The 17,544-nt window shown below is 62.5% G+C and overlaps 3 protein-coding genes across 3 annotated transcripts in view; 2 read left to right on the plus strand and 1 right to left on the minus strand.

Annotated features, from left to right (window-relative positions):
• The first annotated feature begins 1,371 nt into the window (after window positions 1-1,371).
• DGAT1 (diacylglycerol O-acyltransferase 1) lies at window positions 1,372-7,437 on the plus strand. Its single transcript, XM_015571375.1, has 17 exons — window positions 1,372-1,496; window positions 3,767-3,854; window positions 4,704-4,744; window positions 4,824-4,909; window positions 4,988-5,040; window positions 5,233-5,338; window positions 5,482-5,595; window positions 5,687-5,767; window positions 5,857-5,960; window positions 6,035-6,073; window positions 6,154-6,195; window positions 6,266-6,310; window positions 6,395-6,507; window positions 6,585-6,650; window positions 6,724-6,811; window positions 6,904-6,966; window positions 7,053-7,437. Exons 1-17 carry the CDS (start codon window positions 1,372-1,374, stop codon window positions 7,206-7,208), a joined length of 1,410 nt encoding a protein of 469 aa, XP_015426861.1. The 3' UTR covers window positions 7,209-7,437.
• Window positions 7,438-8,454: 1,017 nt separating this feature from the next.
• Window positions 8,455-13,793, minus strand: HSF1 (heat shock transcription factor 1). The gene is made up of 14 exons (XM_006775163.2): window positions 13,763-13,793; window positions 13,439-13,675; window positions 12,993-13,129; window positions 12,598-12,722; window positions 11,184-11,259; window positions 11,048-11,109; window positions 10,865-10,961; window positions 10,648-10,784; window positions 10,294-10,563; window positions 9,871-9,954; window positions 9,221-9,326; window positions 9,080-9,145; window positions 8,930-8,999; window positions 8,455-8,842 (listed from the first exon to the last, which is right to left on the minus strand). Exons 1-14 carry the CDS (start codon window positions 13,791-13,793, stop codon window positions 8,637-8,639), a joined length of 1,704 nt encoding a protein of 567 aa, XP_006775226.1. The 3' UTR covers window positions 8,455-8,636.
• A 373-nt stretch (window positions 13,794-14,166) lies between these two features.
• The window catches only part of BOP1 (block of proliferation 1), a 36,310-nt gene continuing 32,932 nt past the window's right edge, over window positions 14,167-17,544 (plus strand). Inside the window, exon 1 of the mRNA XM_015571376.1 lies at window positions 14,167-14,203. Coding sequence (XP_015426862.1) covers window positions 14,167-14,203 — 37 coding nt within the window. The remainder of the gene's footprint in view (window positions 14,204-17,544) is intronic.

Below are 17,544 nucleotides of genomic sequence, written 5' to 3' on the forward strand. Positions count from 1 at the left end.
GGCTAGAGGACCCGGGCAGGCAGGCCAGGCGCGCGCTGATTGGCGGCACAGGCGGCGCGTGGGCTACGGCGGCCGGCAGGGGGCGGTGGCAGTTGGCCTTGGGTCCAGAGGCGGGACCGCGGGCCTCGGGCGCGGAGAGCCCGGCGGGCTACGACTCGGCCGCGGCGAGGTGCGGCCCCTACCCTCCAGTGTCTTACGTCCATTGGTTATACTTATATGCATGCATACAAGTCCTTTGGTTGCGGAGAGCCTGGTCCCCGGACTTCGCGTAGCCAGGGGTGCCCCTGGGGCGCCCACAGGGAAACTGAGGCCTAGGGGTGCTGGTCGCCTGCCGGGGTCACTCAGGCGGGGGTGCCGAGGGGAGCCGACAGCAGCCCCGCTTGCAGACCCTCTTGCATCTGCGCATCCTCAGGGGGGTCAGGAGCCGGGCGGCGTGGGGGGCTGGTCACCTTCCCTCGGTCCGTCCGGAAGGAGACGGTTCGGATCTGGGGTTTGCGATGAGCGGGGTCTCCTGAGGGCTGTGAGGGTGCCTTAGGGGTGGGGGGCCAGCGGAGACGGGCTGCCTGAGGACGGGGGGAGGGGGCAGTGACAGGCTGTCCCCTGGAGGAGGAATCGGGTCCCTTCCTTTCCCCGCGCTTTCATCCCTCGCCCAGCTCTTGGCGGGCTGGGGCCCTGCTGTTCCAGTCGGAGTGTTTGCTGTGGGGACCGCTGGGCCTTGGTTGGGTGCAGGAGGGGGGCCCACCCCCAGGTGGACAGAGAGGAAAGGACGGAGGAGCAAGTCCAGGCCGACAGGACCTGGCTCCCCCTTCACCGCCCCCGGGGGGTGGACTAGAGGTTATCGAGGAGGAAGTGGGCAGTCGGTCACCGGTTGGCAAGGATTTGCTCTCCGTGGTTGAGAACCGAGGCTTTCCTCAGGGGCACCCTGGGGACGGGGTGGGCGAGGGCGGCTGGGGTGTGGGCACTGCCCCTGCCCTTGGAGCGCTCACAGTCCACCTGAGCGATAAGATAATCCCCGCGCGGAGCAGGGTGAGCAAAGGTCAGACAGGAAGTTCATGAGGGCTCCAGAGAGGGATGCTTTCTTCGGGGTGGGGTGGGGCGGGGCGGGAGGGGGTGCTGCTGAGGGAGGCTGCAAAGAATGGGGGTTCTCGAGGGCCCTCTGCTAGCTCCCCGGGTTATTCTCCAGGGGGCGGGGGCATGGCTAGTATGACCTCTGGAGGAGGTGGAATTCCGACCTTTCGTGTGAGATGGGGTGGGGGCGGGCATGCTGGCTCCACTCTGGGAGAGGCAGTCACTGTACATAGGCCGGAACCGGTCCTGTCCTTTGCTAGCTGGGCGAGGGGGAGCCCACCCTAGAGGCCTGGACCCCTGGGGATGGAGCAGACGGTGGCAGGGATGGGCTGCCCAGGGCTGGAGGGGGAGCTGGTGACCGTATTCCCTCCTGGTTTCCAGGCCATGCAGGCCATGTGTGCTTGTCTCTCAAACCAGGATGCCACCAGGTTCGGGGTCCCTGGGGCTGTGGCCATGGTTGGGGCGTGGGGGCTGGGGGGCTGAGCCTGCCTTGCTCTGGCTGCCTTCCTGGGATTGGCCTCTGGCACTAGGCCTCCACCTGCCTGTCCTCCTCCCTGCTGTGTTGCCTGTTCTTTCCCCTTCCTGCCCCCACCCCCCCCTTCCTGCTCACCTGCCCAGGCTCTGGTGTGAGCTCATTTCTTCCAGCCCAGGGCCAGGGTGTGGCTGTGGGCAGGAAGGAGGGGACACCCCTTTCTGCCCTGCCTGGCTCACTCCTTCCCAGGGCTCCACACACTCTCCCTCCGTGCAGGGCTCTCCCAGGGGCTTTGTCCTGGGGTGTCCTCTGCCTCTCCCCTTCCAGCAGGTCCGAGGCTTGGGGAGCTCACTCAGCCACCTTGCCCCAGGCTTGGCCCAGGGGTTGGGGGGTGCTGAGAAGGTACAGCTGGGGGTGAGCTGGCACTCTGCTGCCCCTTTGCTCCGCTTGGCCCACGAGCTGGCCCACGTGGCCTGGGTGTGGCTCACAACCCAGCCTGTGCCTCTGCGCCAGCTTCAGACCTTGTTGGGCCTCGGTTTCCCTGGGCCCAGCCCCCGGTGCTGATGTGCGGGTTGCGTGAGGCGACACACATGATGGTTAGAAGGGCCCAGCTGGCTGCTGGGCCTGGGGCGTGGGTGTGGGCGCTGGCAGAGGCTGGAAAGCCCCCCCAGGAGGAGAGAGGGTGAGAGTCTGGTGTGGGGCAGAGCCAGCGTGCCCCTTTGCTCTCTGGCCCTGCTGCTGATGCCTGGCCGGGGCCTCTGACCTGGGGTTGACGAGGCCAGGAAGCTGGTGGAGGGCCCTGAGGGGTGGCTGTGGGCTGTTTGGGGAAGGTCTGAAAGGGTTCTGTAACGTAGTTCTGTGTCAGATTGGAAAAACCCTTTGTCCACCCTTATTTTCATCTTAGAGTCTGACGCAGATAAAGCCAGCACAGTCTTGGTGGCCCAAAGCGGGCAGGGGTCACGGTGTTGTGAAAGGCCCTGTGGGTGTGCCCGGCTGGTTCCAATGAAAGCCAATGGGCTTGAGCCTGGCGGAGGGGCGTCTGGGACAGGCTCAGAGACCCTCCTCTCTGGGGAGCTGGGCCTCGGACCCCTACCCGCCTCTTGGAAAGGCGGGTGCAGGGCCTCAGGGGGAAGAGGGCCTTGGGTGGAGGTCACAGCCTCCCTGTGAGGCCAGGACGGACCTGGAAGATGGTGCCAGGAGGCCGGGGAGAGGCTGGGAGAGGCAGGTGGGACAGGCAGGTCCAGCCTGGGTTGGGGAGGCAGGAGTGCGTGTCCGCTGCGTGGGCTGCAGAACACTGAGCAGCATCTTGGCTTCTGGGTCCCTCGCCTCCCCTGTGAGTGCTGACCCCAACCACAGCCAGGCTCTCCGCTGCTTCGCCATCCGGTGCCTCAGGCAGAGGTGTGTCTGCAGGAGGGAAGGGAGGCCCCGGCCTCACCTGTTACAAAACTGGAGGCCTTGCTCAACGTTTGTGGGGCTTCCTGCTGGCGTGCTGCTGGGGTGAGGCTGCGCACAGCCTGAGCCAGCTATGGCGCCCCCGCCCCCCACTCTGCGGCACCTGAGGGTCAGGCAGGGAAGTGAGGGTCCCCCATCCCTAGCACTGGGTGGGAACAATCCTGCCTGCTTCTATGGGAGACCCCAGCCATCAGGTGCGCGGCCCCCGATGGGCTCCTCTCAGCCCCCAGCCCAGCAGGAACACCACGCTGACCTGTGGTTGGAGGCCACAGTACCTGAGAGCTGGCTACACTGCTCCCCAAAGGTCACACCAAGCTGGGTGCTCAGCTGGCCCTGGCAGGGTCCCTGTGCCCGCTGAGCTGTGTAGGCCAATGTGGGGAGGTGGTGGTTTGAGGGGGGTCCCGTCAGCTCCCTGGTAGGTGGGATGGGCTGCCCACCCACCTCTGCCCAGCCTTGCTGGGTGGGCTCTGGCTGTGGACCCATCACACTCTGTAGCTAGTGTGGGTGGCAGCAGCGAGTGGCCTCTGGAGTGAGGCTGGGTCTGGCCTATAGTGCTCCGGCCGACGTTGCCCTGGGCTGGGCAGGCCTCTGCCTGGCTCCCCTCAGACTGTCAGGGGGGCGGGTTGGAATAGGGAGTGGACACAGCTGCTGGGCTGGGAGGGATGAGTTGCCCAGCGCGAAGGGCTGGGTCTGGCTGCCCCCGATCGGGGGTGGGGTGGGGTGGTGGGCAGCTTGTGGCCCTCCCCGAGGCTCTCATTGCCTCCTGCCCTTCAGGTGCCACCGCCTGCAGGATTCTTTGTTCAGCTCGGACAGTGGCTTCAGCAACTACCGTGGTATCCTGAATTGGTGTGTGGTGATGCTGGTGAGTGGGATGGTGGCTGGTGGGTTTGTGTGGGAGGCTTCTGTGCTGTGAGCTGTGGCTGAGGGGCACTGGGGAGCAGAGAGGAGTGAACAGGAGGGGTGGCTGGCCCTGGGCTGATGGGCTGTGGGGTTTAGGATGGGGTGTTTTGTGGGTACGGGGCTTCCTGGGCCACATGTGTGAGTCGTTTTGGGGTCCCAGAATCCCCTCTGCTCCTGAGTGGCCCTCATGGGTGTGGAGCCCTGGCTGGCCTGGCCTGGGGCGAGCAGGGCTGAGAAGATGGCTTTTGGGCTCAGCACAGCAGCCAGCACTGCTCTACGGGCCCCAGGCCCTCTCCCTTAGCCCGGGTCGTAGGTGCCCCCAGGAAAATGCCTCTAACCACCTTGTGGCCTGGCTGAGGCCCCTGCTGCTGGGGCCCAGTTCCTGCTGGCACCTTGTGGGGGTGGGACTGGCAGTGCTGGCCCAGGAGCAGCTGGAGTCCAGGGCTCAATGGGCAGCATGCAGGGTGGGGCTGGGAACAAGGGTCTGTTTGGGCTGATAGGGCCCCAGGCCTTCAACCCTCGGCCCAGACACACCTGCCCCAAGGCTCCTGGCTGCCCCTACGGAGGCCCCAGGCACACCACACCCTCCCTGCGCAGTCCTAGGAGGCGCCCTGGGAGCTGTGGGCGCACTGCCTGGTGGGTGAGAGGCTGGCGGGATGGGGTCCTTGTCCTCTGGAGCCATTGCAGGCCTGGGCTGGGCTGGCAGAGGCTTGGCAGAGGGCAGCACTGCTCGGCTCAGCCCCACAGCCTTTCCCCTGCTTCTGGAGCCTCTGCCATGCCCGCCGCAGATGTGCGCCGCCCTCTCTTGCAGATCTTGAGCAATGCACGGCTGTTTTTGGAGAACCTCATCAAGTGAGTGTCTTCCCCAGGGCCCTGGCCCCACCCCTGAGGCCCCCCTCACCTGCTCAGGCCTTTATCTCCCCACCCCCAGGTACGGCATCCTGGTGGACCCCATCCAGGTGGTGTCTCTGTTCCTAAAGGACCCCTACAGCTGGCCGGCCCTGTGCCTGATTATTGGTGAGCTGGGCACTGAGGAGGGTCTTGGGTCGGGGAGGGCTTACTGGGCCTGAACCGCCCCTGCTCTTCTATCCTCAGTGGCCAATGCCTTTGCTGTGGCCGCCTTCCACGTGGAGAAGCGCCTGGCGGTGGTAAGCAGTGCCCGCATACCGCTGCCTGGGCCAGGGGTCCCCTCCTCACGGGCCTGGGCTCAGGGCAGGTGCCACCCTCCCCACTGTGTGAGGCTCTCCTGGGAGGGGCTGCACCCTCGGCCTGGCAGCCTTGCCCAGGGGGACCCGAGGTCCAGGGAGTGGGCCCTGGCTGAGTGTTGCCCCTACCCCCAGGGTGCCCTGACGGAGCAGGTGGGACTGCTGCTGCACGGGCTGAACCTGGCCACCATTCTCTGCTTCCCCGCGTCTGTGGCCTTCCTGCTGGAGTCCATCACGCCAGGTGCCCCCCATTCCACCTGTCCCATCCCAGCCGGTCGTGGGGGAACCCCAGGAGAGCCCAGGCCAGCCTCAGGGGCTGCCGCTGGCCACAGCTCTCCTGTGGGTGATGTGGGAGGCCATGGCCTGACCCTGCCTTTCCTGCAGTGGGCTCCGTGCTGGCCCTGATGACGTACACCATCCTCTTCCTCAAGCTGTTCTCCTACCGGCACGTCAACCTGTGGTGCCGAGAACGCAGGGCTAGTGCCAAGGCCAAGGCCGGTGAGGCTGCCTGCCAGGGGCGGACGGGACTGGGCAGCAGCGGGGCCTCACCTTGCGCATCCCTCTCCTTCCTTCCCTTGCCACCTCCCAGCTTCTACCGGGAAGAAGGCCAACGGTGGGGCGGCCCAACCCTCGGGCACCGTGAGCTACCCGGACAACCTGACCTATGGAGGTGAGGGGCCTGCAGCTGGCCTGGGGGTGGGGGACAGGGGTGGGGTCCGCAGGCTGGGCCCTGGTGCCAGCTCTGCCCTCCCGTTCCAGATCTGTACTACTTCCTCTTTGCCCCGACGCTGTGCTACGAACTTAACTTTCCCCGCTCCCCCCGTATCCGAAAGCGCTTCCTGCTGCGGCGGCTACTTGAGATGGTAAGGCTGGGGTGTGAGGGGCTGGGTGGTCCCAGATGCTGGGGCTCAGTTTGCTGCTCTGCTTCCTCCCCCAGCTGTTCTTCACCCAGCTCCAGGTGGGGCTGATCCAGCAGGTATGGGAGCAGGACGGGTGAGGGTGCAGAGGGGCTGCCTGGTGCTCTGGGTGGAGCTGATGCTGTGCCCTCCTTTGCAGTGGATGGTCCCTACCATCCAGAACTCCATGAAGCCCTTCAAGGTGAGTGACCAGGCTCCCCTGTGGCTGGAGGGGGTGTGGCCTGGGAGCCAGCTGAGCCCTGTCCCCGCAGGATATGGACTATTCCCGCATCATCGAGCGCCTCCTGAAGCTGGCGGTGAGCAGGCTGGGCTTGGGGTGGGGGAGGCAGGCGGGGGCTGAGGGGTGGAGGTTCTGGAACCTGACACCACCTGTCCCCCAGGTCCCCAACCACCTCATCTGGCTCATCTTCTTCTACTGGCTCTTCCACTCCTGCCTGAATGCTGTGGCCGAGCTCATGCAGTTTGGGGACCGCGAGTTCTACCGGGACTGGTGGTGGGTGACCTCAGTGGGGGCTGGGGCCGGGGCCAGGGCTGGTCATGGCGCCCTCTGATCATGGTCTCTTACCCCAGGAACTCTGAGTCCGTCACCTACTTCTGGCAGAACTGGAACATCCCCGTGCACAAGTGGTGTCTCAGGTGGGTGTGTGGTGGGTGGTGGGAGGCCCTTGAGTGGACCTGGGCAGCTGCCCATGGCCGCCTCCTCCCACAGACACTTCTACAAGCCAATGGTCCGGCGTGGCTACAGCAAGTGGGTTGCCAGGACCGGGGTGTTCCTGGCCTCGGCCTTCTTCCACGAGGTCAGTGCTTTGTGGGCACCCTGCTTTGGGCCCGGAGCCGGGGGGCCATGGCCCTGAGGAGCCAGCTGACAGCCCTCTCCCCTCTCACGCAGTACCTGGTGAGCATCCCTCTGCGCATGTTCCGTCTCTGGGCTTTCACCGGCATGATGGCTCAGGTGAGCACCAAGGCCTCTTCGCCTGCCGTTATGTGCCCGGGCAGCCAGCCTGCGGTTACCAGTCAGCTGTGTATCCTCGTCCCCAGATCCCGCTGGCCTGGATAGTGAGCCGTTTCTTCCGTGGCAACTATGGCAATGCAGCCGTGTGGCTGTCGCTCATCATCGGGCAACCAGTGGCGGTGCTCATGTACGTCCACGACTACTATGTGCTGCACCATGAGGCCCTGGCGGCAGAGGCCTGAGCTGCTGCCCACACTCCTCACTGCCACCTCGCCTGCCTCACTGCCCATGGCTCCTTCTGGCCCTGGGAGGTCTCTCTGCCCCTATGGGGCTCCTGCCCCTCAGGAATGGGAGCAGCAGCACAGGCCAGTGCCTCAAGGACCTGTGCTGACCCTACCCAGGGTCCGAGGGTGTCAATAAAGTACTGTCCAGCGTAAGCTCGGCCTGCTGAGGGCGCTGGGTATGGTCTCACCACCTGGTCCAACAGCGCTGGCTGTGGGGGCAACTGCACAGCGACTAAGAGGGCCTCAGTCTGTGCTCTTGGGATGGGGGGACTGGGTCCCTAGGGTCCATGCGCTGGAAGGACAATGCCCTTGGGTTGGGGGCCAGAGGGGCCGGGCAGATTGCACCTGACGTCATGGGTGGCAACTCATTGCCCGAGGTCTGCTGTGTCCAGACTTTCTGCCCAGATGCCCTTTAACACCATGTGTGGGACATGGCTCAGAGGTGGGTACCCAATCCTCCTAGAAGTGGAGCTGGGCTTGGGGCCGGGCCTGGAGGGGGTCAAGTATTGGTGCCAATCCTTGCCTGGGGTCTCCCCCATGGTGGTGATGCACCCATGGGGGCAGGGGTACCTGCCTCAGGAGCAATGTCTGCATGACCCGAGCGGAACAGCTCTTCCCACCCTGCTCTCCTGGCCTTGGACTGGGCTGTCCCCATGATGCAGCATCAGGACACTGCCCAGATCCTTCCACCTGCCAGGTGGAAGGTAGCCTGGGCCTGTTCCCACCTTATCTTACTGGATCCGGCTCAGGACAGGAGAGCCTGGGGCTGTGCCAGGCCAGGTGTGCCGATTGGCAGCTGGGCCCCACAGGGAGCGTCTGAGATGCCCAACAAGAACCCACTCTACCCAAGTCCTCTCCTTTGGGCCATAGGGACCTTAGGGGCGGGGCCTGCTGGGGCAGTGCCTCTTGTCCCTGCCCACGGAGGATGGTGAGCACTGGGGAAGCTCCTGGGCACTGTCAGGTGGACTGTGCCTCCCCCACGCCTTGGCTGACAGCACAGGAGCCAGACCCTCTTCTCCCAGAGCAGGCCCAGCACCCAGAGGGCTCTGCTGGGCAGACAAGTCACATCCCCAGGGGCTCCTGGTGGGAGGCGGGGCAGGGGTCCCGCAGGCCCTAGAGCGGGTATGCTGGGCATCCTCCTGGCCCCCTGGGAGGAGGTGGCCACAGGCCAGTGTAGAGCTCATCTTGTCCATCCACGGTCATCTACATATATACCTGTATGTTTATTTCTATGAAGGGGGAAGGGGACTCATGTAAAAACCAAAATACACTTTGTGAAAGCCACAGTATTGGTCATTTCAGCATGGCTGTGAAGCCCCAAGCAAGCCATGGCATGCGGGGCTGGGCCTCACTGCTGACGGAGACCAGCTGGCCCTCCTGAACCCTTTAGGAGACAGTGGGGTCCTTGGCTTTGGGGGGCTCAGAGCCCGTCAGCAGGGAGATGGTGGGGTCGTCTGCATAGTCATCCCCCTCTGAGAAGTAGGAGCCCTCCCCTAGCTCGAAGAGCACAGGCAGGTCGCTGCTCCCCACGTCCATGGGGCCGGGGTCCATCAGGAGCAGGGGCTGTGCTGTGTAGTGCACCAGCTGCTTTCCTGGGGGTGGGGATGGGGGGGGCATGGTTAGGATGCTGGTGGGAGGGGACGGGAGGTTACAGGAGGGGTGCAGGTAGGCTTGCTCACCTGAGTCGGGGCTGCTATTCTCTGCCTCGAGAGGCCTGGGGGGCTCCTGGGGAGAAAGGAGCTCCTGGATCTGCTGGGGCAGGAGGGTTTTGAGGGTTCCTGCTCCCCCACCCTCGTCACCTCCCCCCACCCCACCCCCACTCTACACACACTGGCCAGGCTGCTGTCCAGGTCCGGCAGGTTCATGTCTGGCACTGTCACCGAGGGGCTGAACAGCTGGGGGAGAGGAAGAGAGTCAGGCTGGGCCTGCGAGCAGGGTGGGTGGCGGCAGGTGGGCGAGGTGGGACTCACGTCCAGCAGGGCACTGGTGTCCACACTGAAGCCGTGGCTGCTCAGCATGGTCTGCAGGTTGTCCAGGTTGGAGTCCATGGCATCCAAGTGCTCACTGAGCTCAGCCCTGGCCGGGTGAGGGGGCAGCTGAGGCATCACTCCAGTGCCTTCCCCCTCAGCCACACCCACCCCTGCCTGGGGCCAGAGCAGCAGTGTGTGGACAGGGCCTGGGGGGAAGAGTGCAGGCCTCCAACAGCATGAGGCTGGGGGCAGCTGTTCAGGCTGAAGTCTTGCCTTTGCATGGAAGACAGTAGGGAGGGGAAGGCTGTGCTCAGTGTGAGGTGGGCCAGGCTTCCCTCGGGCGGGTGGGAAAGACCGAGGTCTGGTGGCTGTGACCCAGAACGTCTGGGCCATGGGGTGCACCGAGACACTGAGGAGTGGCCGGCCCGCCTGAGAGAAAGCCAGTTTGCACAGCAGCAGGGACCCGGACAGACCAGGAGCCGAGCATGCCCGGAAGGCCCCTCACTGTTGGCCAGTGATTTGGGGAACAGGCTTGGGCCCTGCAGGCGGCCTGGGATACCGTTCACCAGGCTCGGCCACGTGGTCCTCAGCTGGGGAGGGGCCCGAGCTCTGAAAGAGCCTCCTCCCTCCCCAGTGGGGACAGCGCTAACCCTGGCTGGAATCGGCCATGCAGAGAGGAGGAGGGGTAGGGGAAGAGGCGGGCGACCCCAGACATCTGTGGAGTGCGAGCCAAACTGCAAGATATAAAGACAAGAGCCCCATTGCAGCCGGGCCCAGAGGGCGCGTGCCCCCGCCCACGTGCCTGGCTCTGGTGGCAGGGCCTCTGCTGGGCAGCAGGACCAGGTGACTGACAGCTGCAGCCAGGGTGGCCCAGAGAGGAGGTGCAACAGGCCACCATCCTCAGCTCCTGAGTGACAAGGCTGTGGGAGCCAGGCTGGTCTCCAGCTCCCTCCCCAATCCCAAACTCGGAGCTGAAGACCATGTCTGCAGCCCTGTGCCCAGCCCTCCAGGACAGTCCTAGCCAGAAGCCCCAGCCACGTCCGGGGGGGAGGGAAGTGGAGGGCAGCACTCACTTGTCCAGGCAGGCTACGCTGAGGCACTTCTCAGGGGCCGAGGTGGGCGGGGTTGAGGGGGGCCGGCCCCCCGCATCTGGGAGGGTTGTGGCTGAGGCAGCTGGGGCAGGCTCACTCTCCCGCAGAATGGAGTCAATGAGGGCAGTTGGGGACAGGGGGGTGTCCACAATGGAGGACGGGCGCCCAGGACTTGCTTCCTCCACCGGGGGGCTCCGAGGAGGACTGGGGGGCTCCTCCTTGACGTGCACCAAGGGGCTGCTCGACAGGGGCCTGCGGGTGGGGGCACAGGCGTCAGCAGGCACCTCTGTGGCCCCAGCCCTCTTCGGACCACGAAGGAGGTGGCGCGGTCCCCACCGCTCATCTATGCTCCTGCCGGGAGAGACCACGGGGCTACTGGGAGTCAGCTCGGTGATGTCGGAGATGATGGGTCCGGAGCTGGAAACGGCCTCTGGGGAGTAGAGGCTGGAGCTGCTGTAGGCCGGGGACGGAGCCTGCCATCAAAGGAGGGGACACATGTGGCTTGTGCCCAGGCAGCACTGTCCCCGCCAGGCCCGCTGTGCCCAGAGCTCACCGAGTAGGGACCGGAACCGTGGATGGGCTCCAGGGAGTACTGCCGGCTGTACTTGGGCAAGGAATGTGCTGAGCCACTGTCGTTCAGCATCAGGGGGCTGCGGGGAAGGGTGGGTTAGCTGCCTCCTGGCCCTGGTGGCACCCAGGACCCAGTGCTGAGAGACGGGCACCCGCAGCGCCTCACATCTTTCTTTTCACCCCCAGGATCCGGTTCGACTGCACCAGCGAGATGAGGAACTGGATGAGCTGTGGGGGGGGAGGCCCACAGTTAGCCCAGCCGAGGAGGTCGACAGCAGGCGCCCTGCAGGCCAACCGTGTACCTTGTTGACGACTTTCTGCTGCTGGGCATGCTTCTGCCGCAGGCTGGCCACCTCCCGCCACAGGGCCTCGTTTTCACTGCAACAGACCAGGAGCAGTCAGTGGGGCCAGGTCCCAGGAGCCCCAGATTGAAGGGCTCCACAGACACCCCACCCCAACCTGGGCAGGTGCAGGGCTGTTGGTGACCACACGTCGCTAGCTTGTCTCTCCACTACGGACAAGGATGGGCTACGGAATGTGACCCGGGCAGGCCAGACTGTGCTGCCACGACCCCCCTCCTGGCTCCCCTGCACCTCGAGGGAGGGGTGCTCAGAGTCAGGTGGGGGAGGGCTCAGCTGGAGGCTGAGGGCAGATGCAGGCGGAGTGTTGTCTGCACCCAGCATCCTGCTGAGACCTGCTGGGGGCCTTCTTGGCCAGGTGAGCTGGCTGACCCTTGGAGGCCTCCCCCACCCTCAACCTTAGCCCAGCCCGAGGACAGGAGGCAGGCCAGAGGGACAGTGGTAGCCCAGCTCGCCAGCCTGCAGAGCAGCATATGGGGTTGATCTGTGACCTTTCCAGGGCTCAGAACCTGAGTGTAGCTCAGAGGTGGTCCAGGCGAGCCCACCCTCCCAACAGGTGAGCAGGGCTATGAGCAGGTCTGCCCTCTGCTGGGCCAGCCCTGCCACCCCGCCTCCGGGCCCCCGCATGTCTTCTTGATAGAGTGGACCCTCTTGGCCTCACCTAGAGGTTCCCTGACCGAAGGCCGCACTCATCTGGCCCCCAATGTGAAGAGTCAGAGCCCAGGAGCCACCTCTATGACACAGGGGTCACAAGGGCACCAGCACCTGCCCCCCTGAGCAGCTTTGAGGTGACTCTGAGCCGAGGACACCACCCTGGCTGGGGTTCCTGTGGTCCCCAGGGCCCTCACGGGCATGGGAGGAAACCCAAGCAGGCATTTCTGAGGGTCTCGGGTGAGGGGGTAGCACAGGGCTGTTATGTGGTCACCAGACGTGAGCCAGGGACGGGTTCCAGAAAGTACCTGCTCCCTGCTCCCCAGGCCTAAGGTGGGGAAGGCAGGAGAGGGGACGTCTGTGCTGAGTGATGCCAGGGACAGCGGGAGCCAGCAGGAGGGGCCTGGCCACCCTGGTCTGCGGGGAGGGCCCGGAGGGCTGGTGTGAGCAGGCGGAGAATGGGGCCAGTGCTCTGAGGAGCCCAGCTCCGCACGCTAATGCAGGAGCGGTCAGACGCCACCTCCCGGGGAGGGAGGATGGCCCAGCAGGCGCCTCGAGGGCGAGCAAGGCCAAACCTAACTCTGGGGAGCAAAAGGCCCGAGTGCACCTGCCACACCTCCTGCAGGCAGCGGGAAGTGCCCGGCCACGCGGCCCAGTGCCGCACCCTTGTCTGCCCCACCTGCCGCCCGCTCCCCACGGGACCTACTGCTTCATGGCCAGGAGCTTGGAGTCCATGCTCTCCTGCTTCCCCTTCATCAGCTGCACGTCCGTCAGCAGCTTGGTGACACTGTCCTGGTGAATCTTCATGTCCTCACTCTTCAGGGTGGACACCTGGGTCCCCACAGGAGGGTCACTGTGATGGGCCCCACAGAATCGGGGGGTCTGGACACGGGGAAAGGGCCAGGGGCTGCGGCCTTGAGATCGGCCTTCCCTGCAGCAGCTGGCGCGGCACAGGCGGGGGTCCATGCGGACAAGCGGAGGGGGCCGTCAGGAAGAGGGCTTGAAGCAGCCAGGCCAGGCCAGCAGGGCACCAAGGGGTTGTGGCAACCCCACCGCCCGAGGGAGGTCAGAGGGTGTGGGGACAGGGAGGCCGCTACTTACGCTGGTCACCTTCCTCTTGATGTTCTCGAGGAGCTGCTCCTGGCCATGCAGGAAGCAGGGGTGCTGGAACTCGGTGTCGTCCCGCTCCGGCTTGACCAAGCCGCCCTGCTCGATGTGCACCACCTTCCGGAAACCATCTGCACACGACGGGGCACGGGCAGCTCTGCCTTAAGATTGGGACCAGACACCCCCCCCCCCCCCCCCCCCACTGCCATCTCTGAGTTCCTGCCCGCAGTGGCTGGGCAGTCTGGCCTGAGCCCCGTGTCCCCACAGAGACATGGCCTCTGGACCTCAGCTTCAGGCTCATGAGGACTGTTTGCCCCCAGGTGTGCTGGCTCCATTCCACACCCTGGAGAAGAGGTACCGGAACCCGGTGGCTCCACCCTCACCACAGGCAGGGTCACTGCTGGCGCCCTCTGCCCGCCCCCCCGCGGACGGGCACTCACACATGTTGAGCTGCCGCACGAAGCTGGCCATGTTGTTGTGCTTGAAGTACTTGGGCAGCACCTCCTTGGCAAACTGGCCCTGGTCATACACGTGGAAGCTGTTCCCACTCTGCCAGGAGACATGCAGGCGAGTCAAGCGCAGCCGGTGAGGGCACAGGGCCTCCGCAAGCAGCAGGCAGCTGCACTCCCTCCTGTGGGGCGGAGGCCACGGGAGCCGCTCGCCTGAGAGATGGGGACCTCATCGCAGTCAGGGTGCCCCGCCCAGGCTCCTGAATCTTCCCCAAGGCCGAGGCCACATCCAGGAAGCACCACAGCACTGCAGACCCATTCTCTGGGGCAGTGGCGGCAAACTCATTCGTCAACAGAGCCAAGTATCAACAGTACGATTGAAATTTCTTTTGAGAGCCAAATTTTTTAAACTTAAACTATATAGGTAGGTACATGTTATTAACTTAATTAGGGGACTTCTAAGGCTTAGCAAGAGCCACACTCAAGGGGCCAAACAGCTGCATGTGGCTCGCGAGCCGCAGTTTGCCGACCACAGCTCTAGGGGAATCCACTTTAGCTGCAGCACGCAAATGCGTCTGAGAAGAGCTGAGACCCCACCTAAGGCAGCCAATAAATGGGGCCCTAATTCCAGTGACTCTGGAGGAAAGCTGTGCTCAAAAACGCAACTTCCTCTTCCTCTTGGCATCTGAGATGAGAAACAGGCTGTACAAAACCCCTGCATGACCCGCTTCTCCATGTCCTTCCACGAGGGGTCAGGTAGGGTGACACGCAGGGAGCGCTCCCCACCCCGGGGGGAGGGGGAGAGGGTTAAGGAGATGGGGGAAGGCCCGGATGGTCCCTGCAGCATTAGTCTAGGCCTGGAGCACTTCTCTTATTTTTTTTTATTTTAGAGAGAGAGGAAGGAGGAGAGGGAGAGAGAGAAAAATTGGTGAGAAACATTGATATGTTGCCTCCCATATGCGCCCTGACCAGGGACTGAACCCGAAACCCAGGCATATGCCTGAACCGGGACTCAAATCTACAACCCTCTGGTGCAGGGGGCGATGCTGCAACCAACTGAGGCACCCAGTCAGGGCAGCGTTTTTAGATTTTCTTTTCTTTCTTCTTACTTTTTTTTTTTTTAAATATTTTATTGTTTTTTTACGGAGAGGAAGGGAGAGAGATAGAGTTAGAAACATTGATGAGAGAGAAACATCGATCACCTGCCTCCTGCACACCTCTTACTGGGGATGTGCCCGCAACCAAGGTACATGCCCTTGACCGGAATCGAACCTGGGACCTTTCAGTCCGCAGGCCGACGCTCTACCCACTCAGCCAAACCGGTTAGGGCTTCTTCTTACTTTTTTAACACTTTTTTTGATTTTAGAGAGAGAGGAGGGGGAAAGGGAGAGGGACGGGGGAAATATCAATGTAAGAGAGAAACATTGATATTGGTTGCCTCCTGCACACACCCCAATGGAGATAGAACCTGCGGCCTGGGTATGTGCCCCGAGTGGGAATCGAACCGGTGACCTTTCAGTGCATGGCACAACACTCAACCAACTTAGCCACACTGGCCACAGTTAGATCTTCCTTTGTTATATGCCTTAGGACAATCTCCAGGGACTAAGTTATTTAAATAAGCTTTGCTGGCGTTGCTGTCTTTGTTTGATTTAACCCACAGCTCTCCCAGTATAAAAAGCCTTTTCTCTAGGATGTCTAATTTTCTTATTTTGTTAATCCTCATCCGAGAATTTTTTCCCATTGATCTTCAGAGAGAGTACAAGGGAGAGAGGGAAGTAGGGGGAGGGGGGTACCGAACCTGCGACCCTTTAGTGTGCAGGCCGACACTCTAACCACTGAGCAAACCAGCCTGCACGGATGTCTACGTTTCACATCTTCTGGCTGCCTAAGACAGTGGATAGCCCTAGCTGGTGTGGCTCAGTGGGTGGAGCGTCAGCCTACAGACTGAAGGGTCCCAGGTTCGATTCTGATCAGGGGGGCATGCCTGGGTTGCAAGCTCAGTCCCCAGTGGCGGGTGTGCGGGGGGCAGCCAATCATTGATTCTTTCTCATCATTGGTGTTTTTCTCTCTCCCTTTCTTCCTGAAATCAATAAAAACATATTAAAAAAAAAAAGACAGTGGATACCAATTGGGAAAACTTAAAAGGAAGACCTGGGTAGAGATATCAAGAAGAAATAATGGCCCCAAACTCCCCCAAATTGAAAAATATCCAGTAAGCTAAACGAACCCCAAGACGGGTAAATGCAGAAATCTACACCTGGACACTCCACAGGCAAACTGCAGAAGCGAAAGATGAAGGGGACCGGGAAAGCAGCAGGAGAGGAGACTCCTCACGGCTCCTTTCGCCGGCAACCACGAGGGCAGAAGCCACGGGTCATGTAACGGTGCTGAGGCACACTCCCTCCAGGGAGCACACCGTGCCGTTCCCTTCTCCCTCTCCTTCCCCCACAGGCATGTACCCCTGAACCTCTAAGGGACCCCAGGAGACCTGCACCCCGGGGAGCAATGGGCACCCTCGGAACCTGTCTCCAAGGCTCCCTTTAGTCCGACTTCCCCGAGTGAGCGACCAAGCAGCCCCGCCTGGGCGCCCCGTGGCTTTCTCCAGGCCCTTCGCCGCCCTGTCCCTGGGGGCGTGTGCTGTGCTCAGTAAGACTAACCGTGGAAAGGGAAGGAGCGAGTTCCACTCCGGGCAGGGCAGTGGGAGCCGACCACCGAACCACTTCCACATAAAGCAAGCAGCGCGCACTCAATACCCTGGTCTCTGAAACTGTCCCAAAGGCGAGTAACAAACGAAGAAACATTTATTCAAGAAAATCTACTAAAATTCTGTAGGAACAGTGAGTCTGCAGCACTTGAGCCACAACCCACTCCCCCTTCCACCCCAGTGCCTTGGTTGATGCTACGCTTGGAGGGGCACAGCCAAGATGACAGACTGCTCTCCCTCTGGCCCCACCCAAGGCGACCGAAGCTCATGAGGGAGCAGGCACAGCGCCTCTCACCCGACCCCGCTCCCGGTGAAGAGGGAAAATGCCCGGTGATTGCAACCGAGAGGCTGGGAGTCCCCTTCATGTTGCTCCCATCCAGGGAATGGAGGCTCTCATGCAGGCCTGGCAGCTGAGAACACTGGGGCTCCCACCATCCCCACCCAGCTAGCAGGTAGGACAAGCACCCATGCCAGGAGGGACAAGCTGAGAAGACAGAGGCTACTGCCCTGTCCAGCACTCCGAGCAGCGACTCAGAGAATCTGCTCGGGGGACAGGCAGTCCGAAGGCTAAGTGACTCGCGCCAATCACAGGTGTGTTTAGATCTGTCACCGTCCATCGTGAATTTGGTTGACGCTTCTATTACAGAGAAAAGGCGGATATTTATTAAAATATTATTGTTAAAATATTTCTAATTAATTTCCGCACTGGGACACTAGTTAATAAATAATAATACAAGGATGAACTCTGTGCCTTGGCCATGGTGGCTCAGTTGGTTGAGTGGTGTCCCATGCACTGAAGGGTGGCCCGTTTGATTCTTGGTCAGGGTTCTGGGTAGGGTTGGTCCCTGGTGGGGGCCTGCAGGAGGCAGCAGATCCATGTTTCACTCTCACATGGATGCTTCTCTCTCCCACTCCCTTCCTCGCTCTCTAAAGGACAATGTTTTCTAGGAATGGAGACAGTCTTATGTCTTACTTTCCAATCTTTATGTCTTTCATTGGTTTACCTGCCCTATTGCGTGGCCAGGAGGTCCAATGCATTGTTAAAGAGCAGGGCTGCCCTGGAGGAGTGGTCAGTCCAAGCGTGGCTGGGGCTAAGAAAGCAGCTGGAGTGGGGCCGAGCTTTCACCCCGCGGGCCTTAGTGGGCAGTCTCCAGTCAGAAGACCCGGAGTTCCGGGCAAAGGCAGGCAGAGCAGTGGCTGGATGTCAGCAGAGAGAGCGTCGACTTCAGAACTGGCTCAGCGATTCTCTAGCTCTCACTTCAAAAGGGCCCTCTGCCACCTCCCCGCGTGGCTGTGGATGGAGCACAGCTGACACACAGGAGTCAACAAGCACAGCTGTGCTGCCCCGCGGTGGTCCTCGGTGCAGCCACCCTGGCTCCGGGAGGCACCG

Source organism: Myotis davidii, unplaced genomic scaffold (assembly GCF_000327345.1).
Source record: "Myotis davidii unplaced genomic scaffold, ASM32734v1 scaffold1509, whole genome shotgun sequence".
Classification (NCBI taxonomy): domain Eukaryota; kingdom Metazoa; phylum Chordata; class Mammalia; order Chiroptera; family Vespertilionidae; genus Myotis; species Myotis davidii.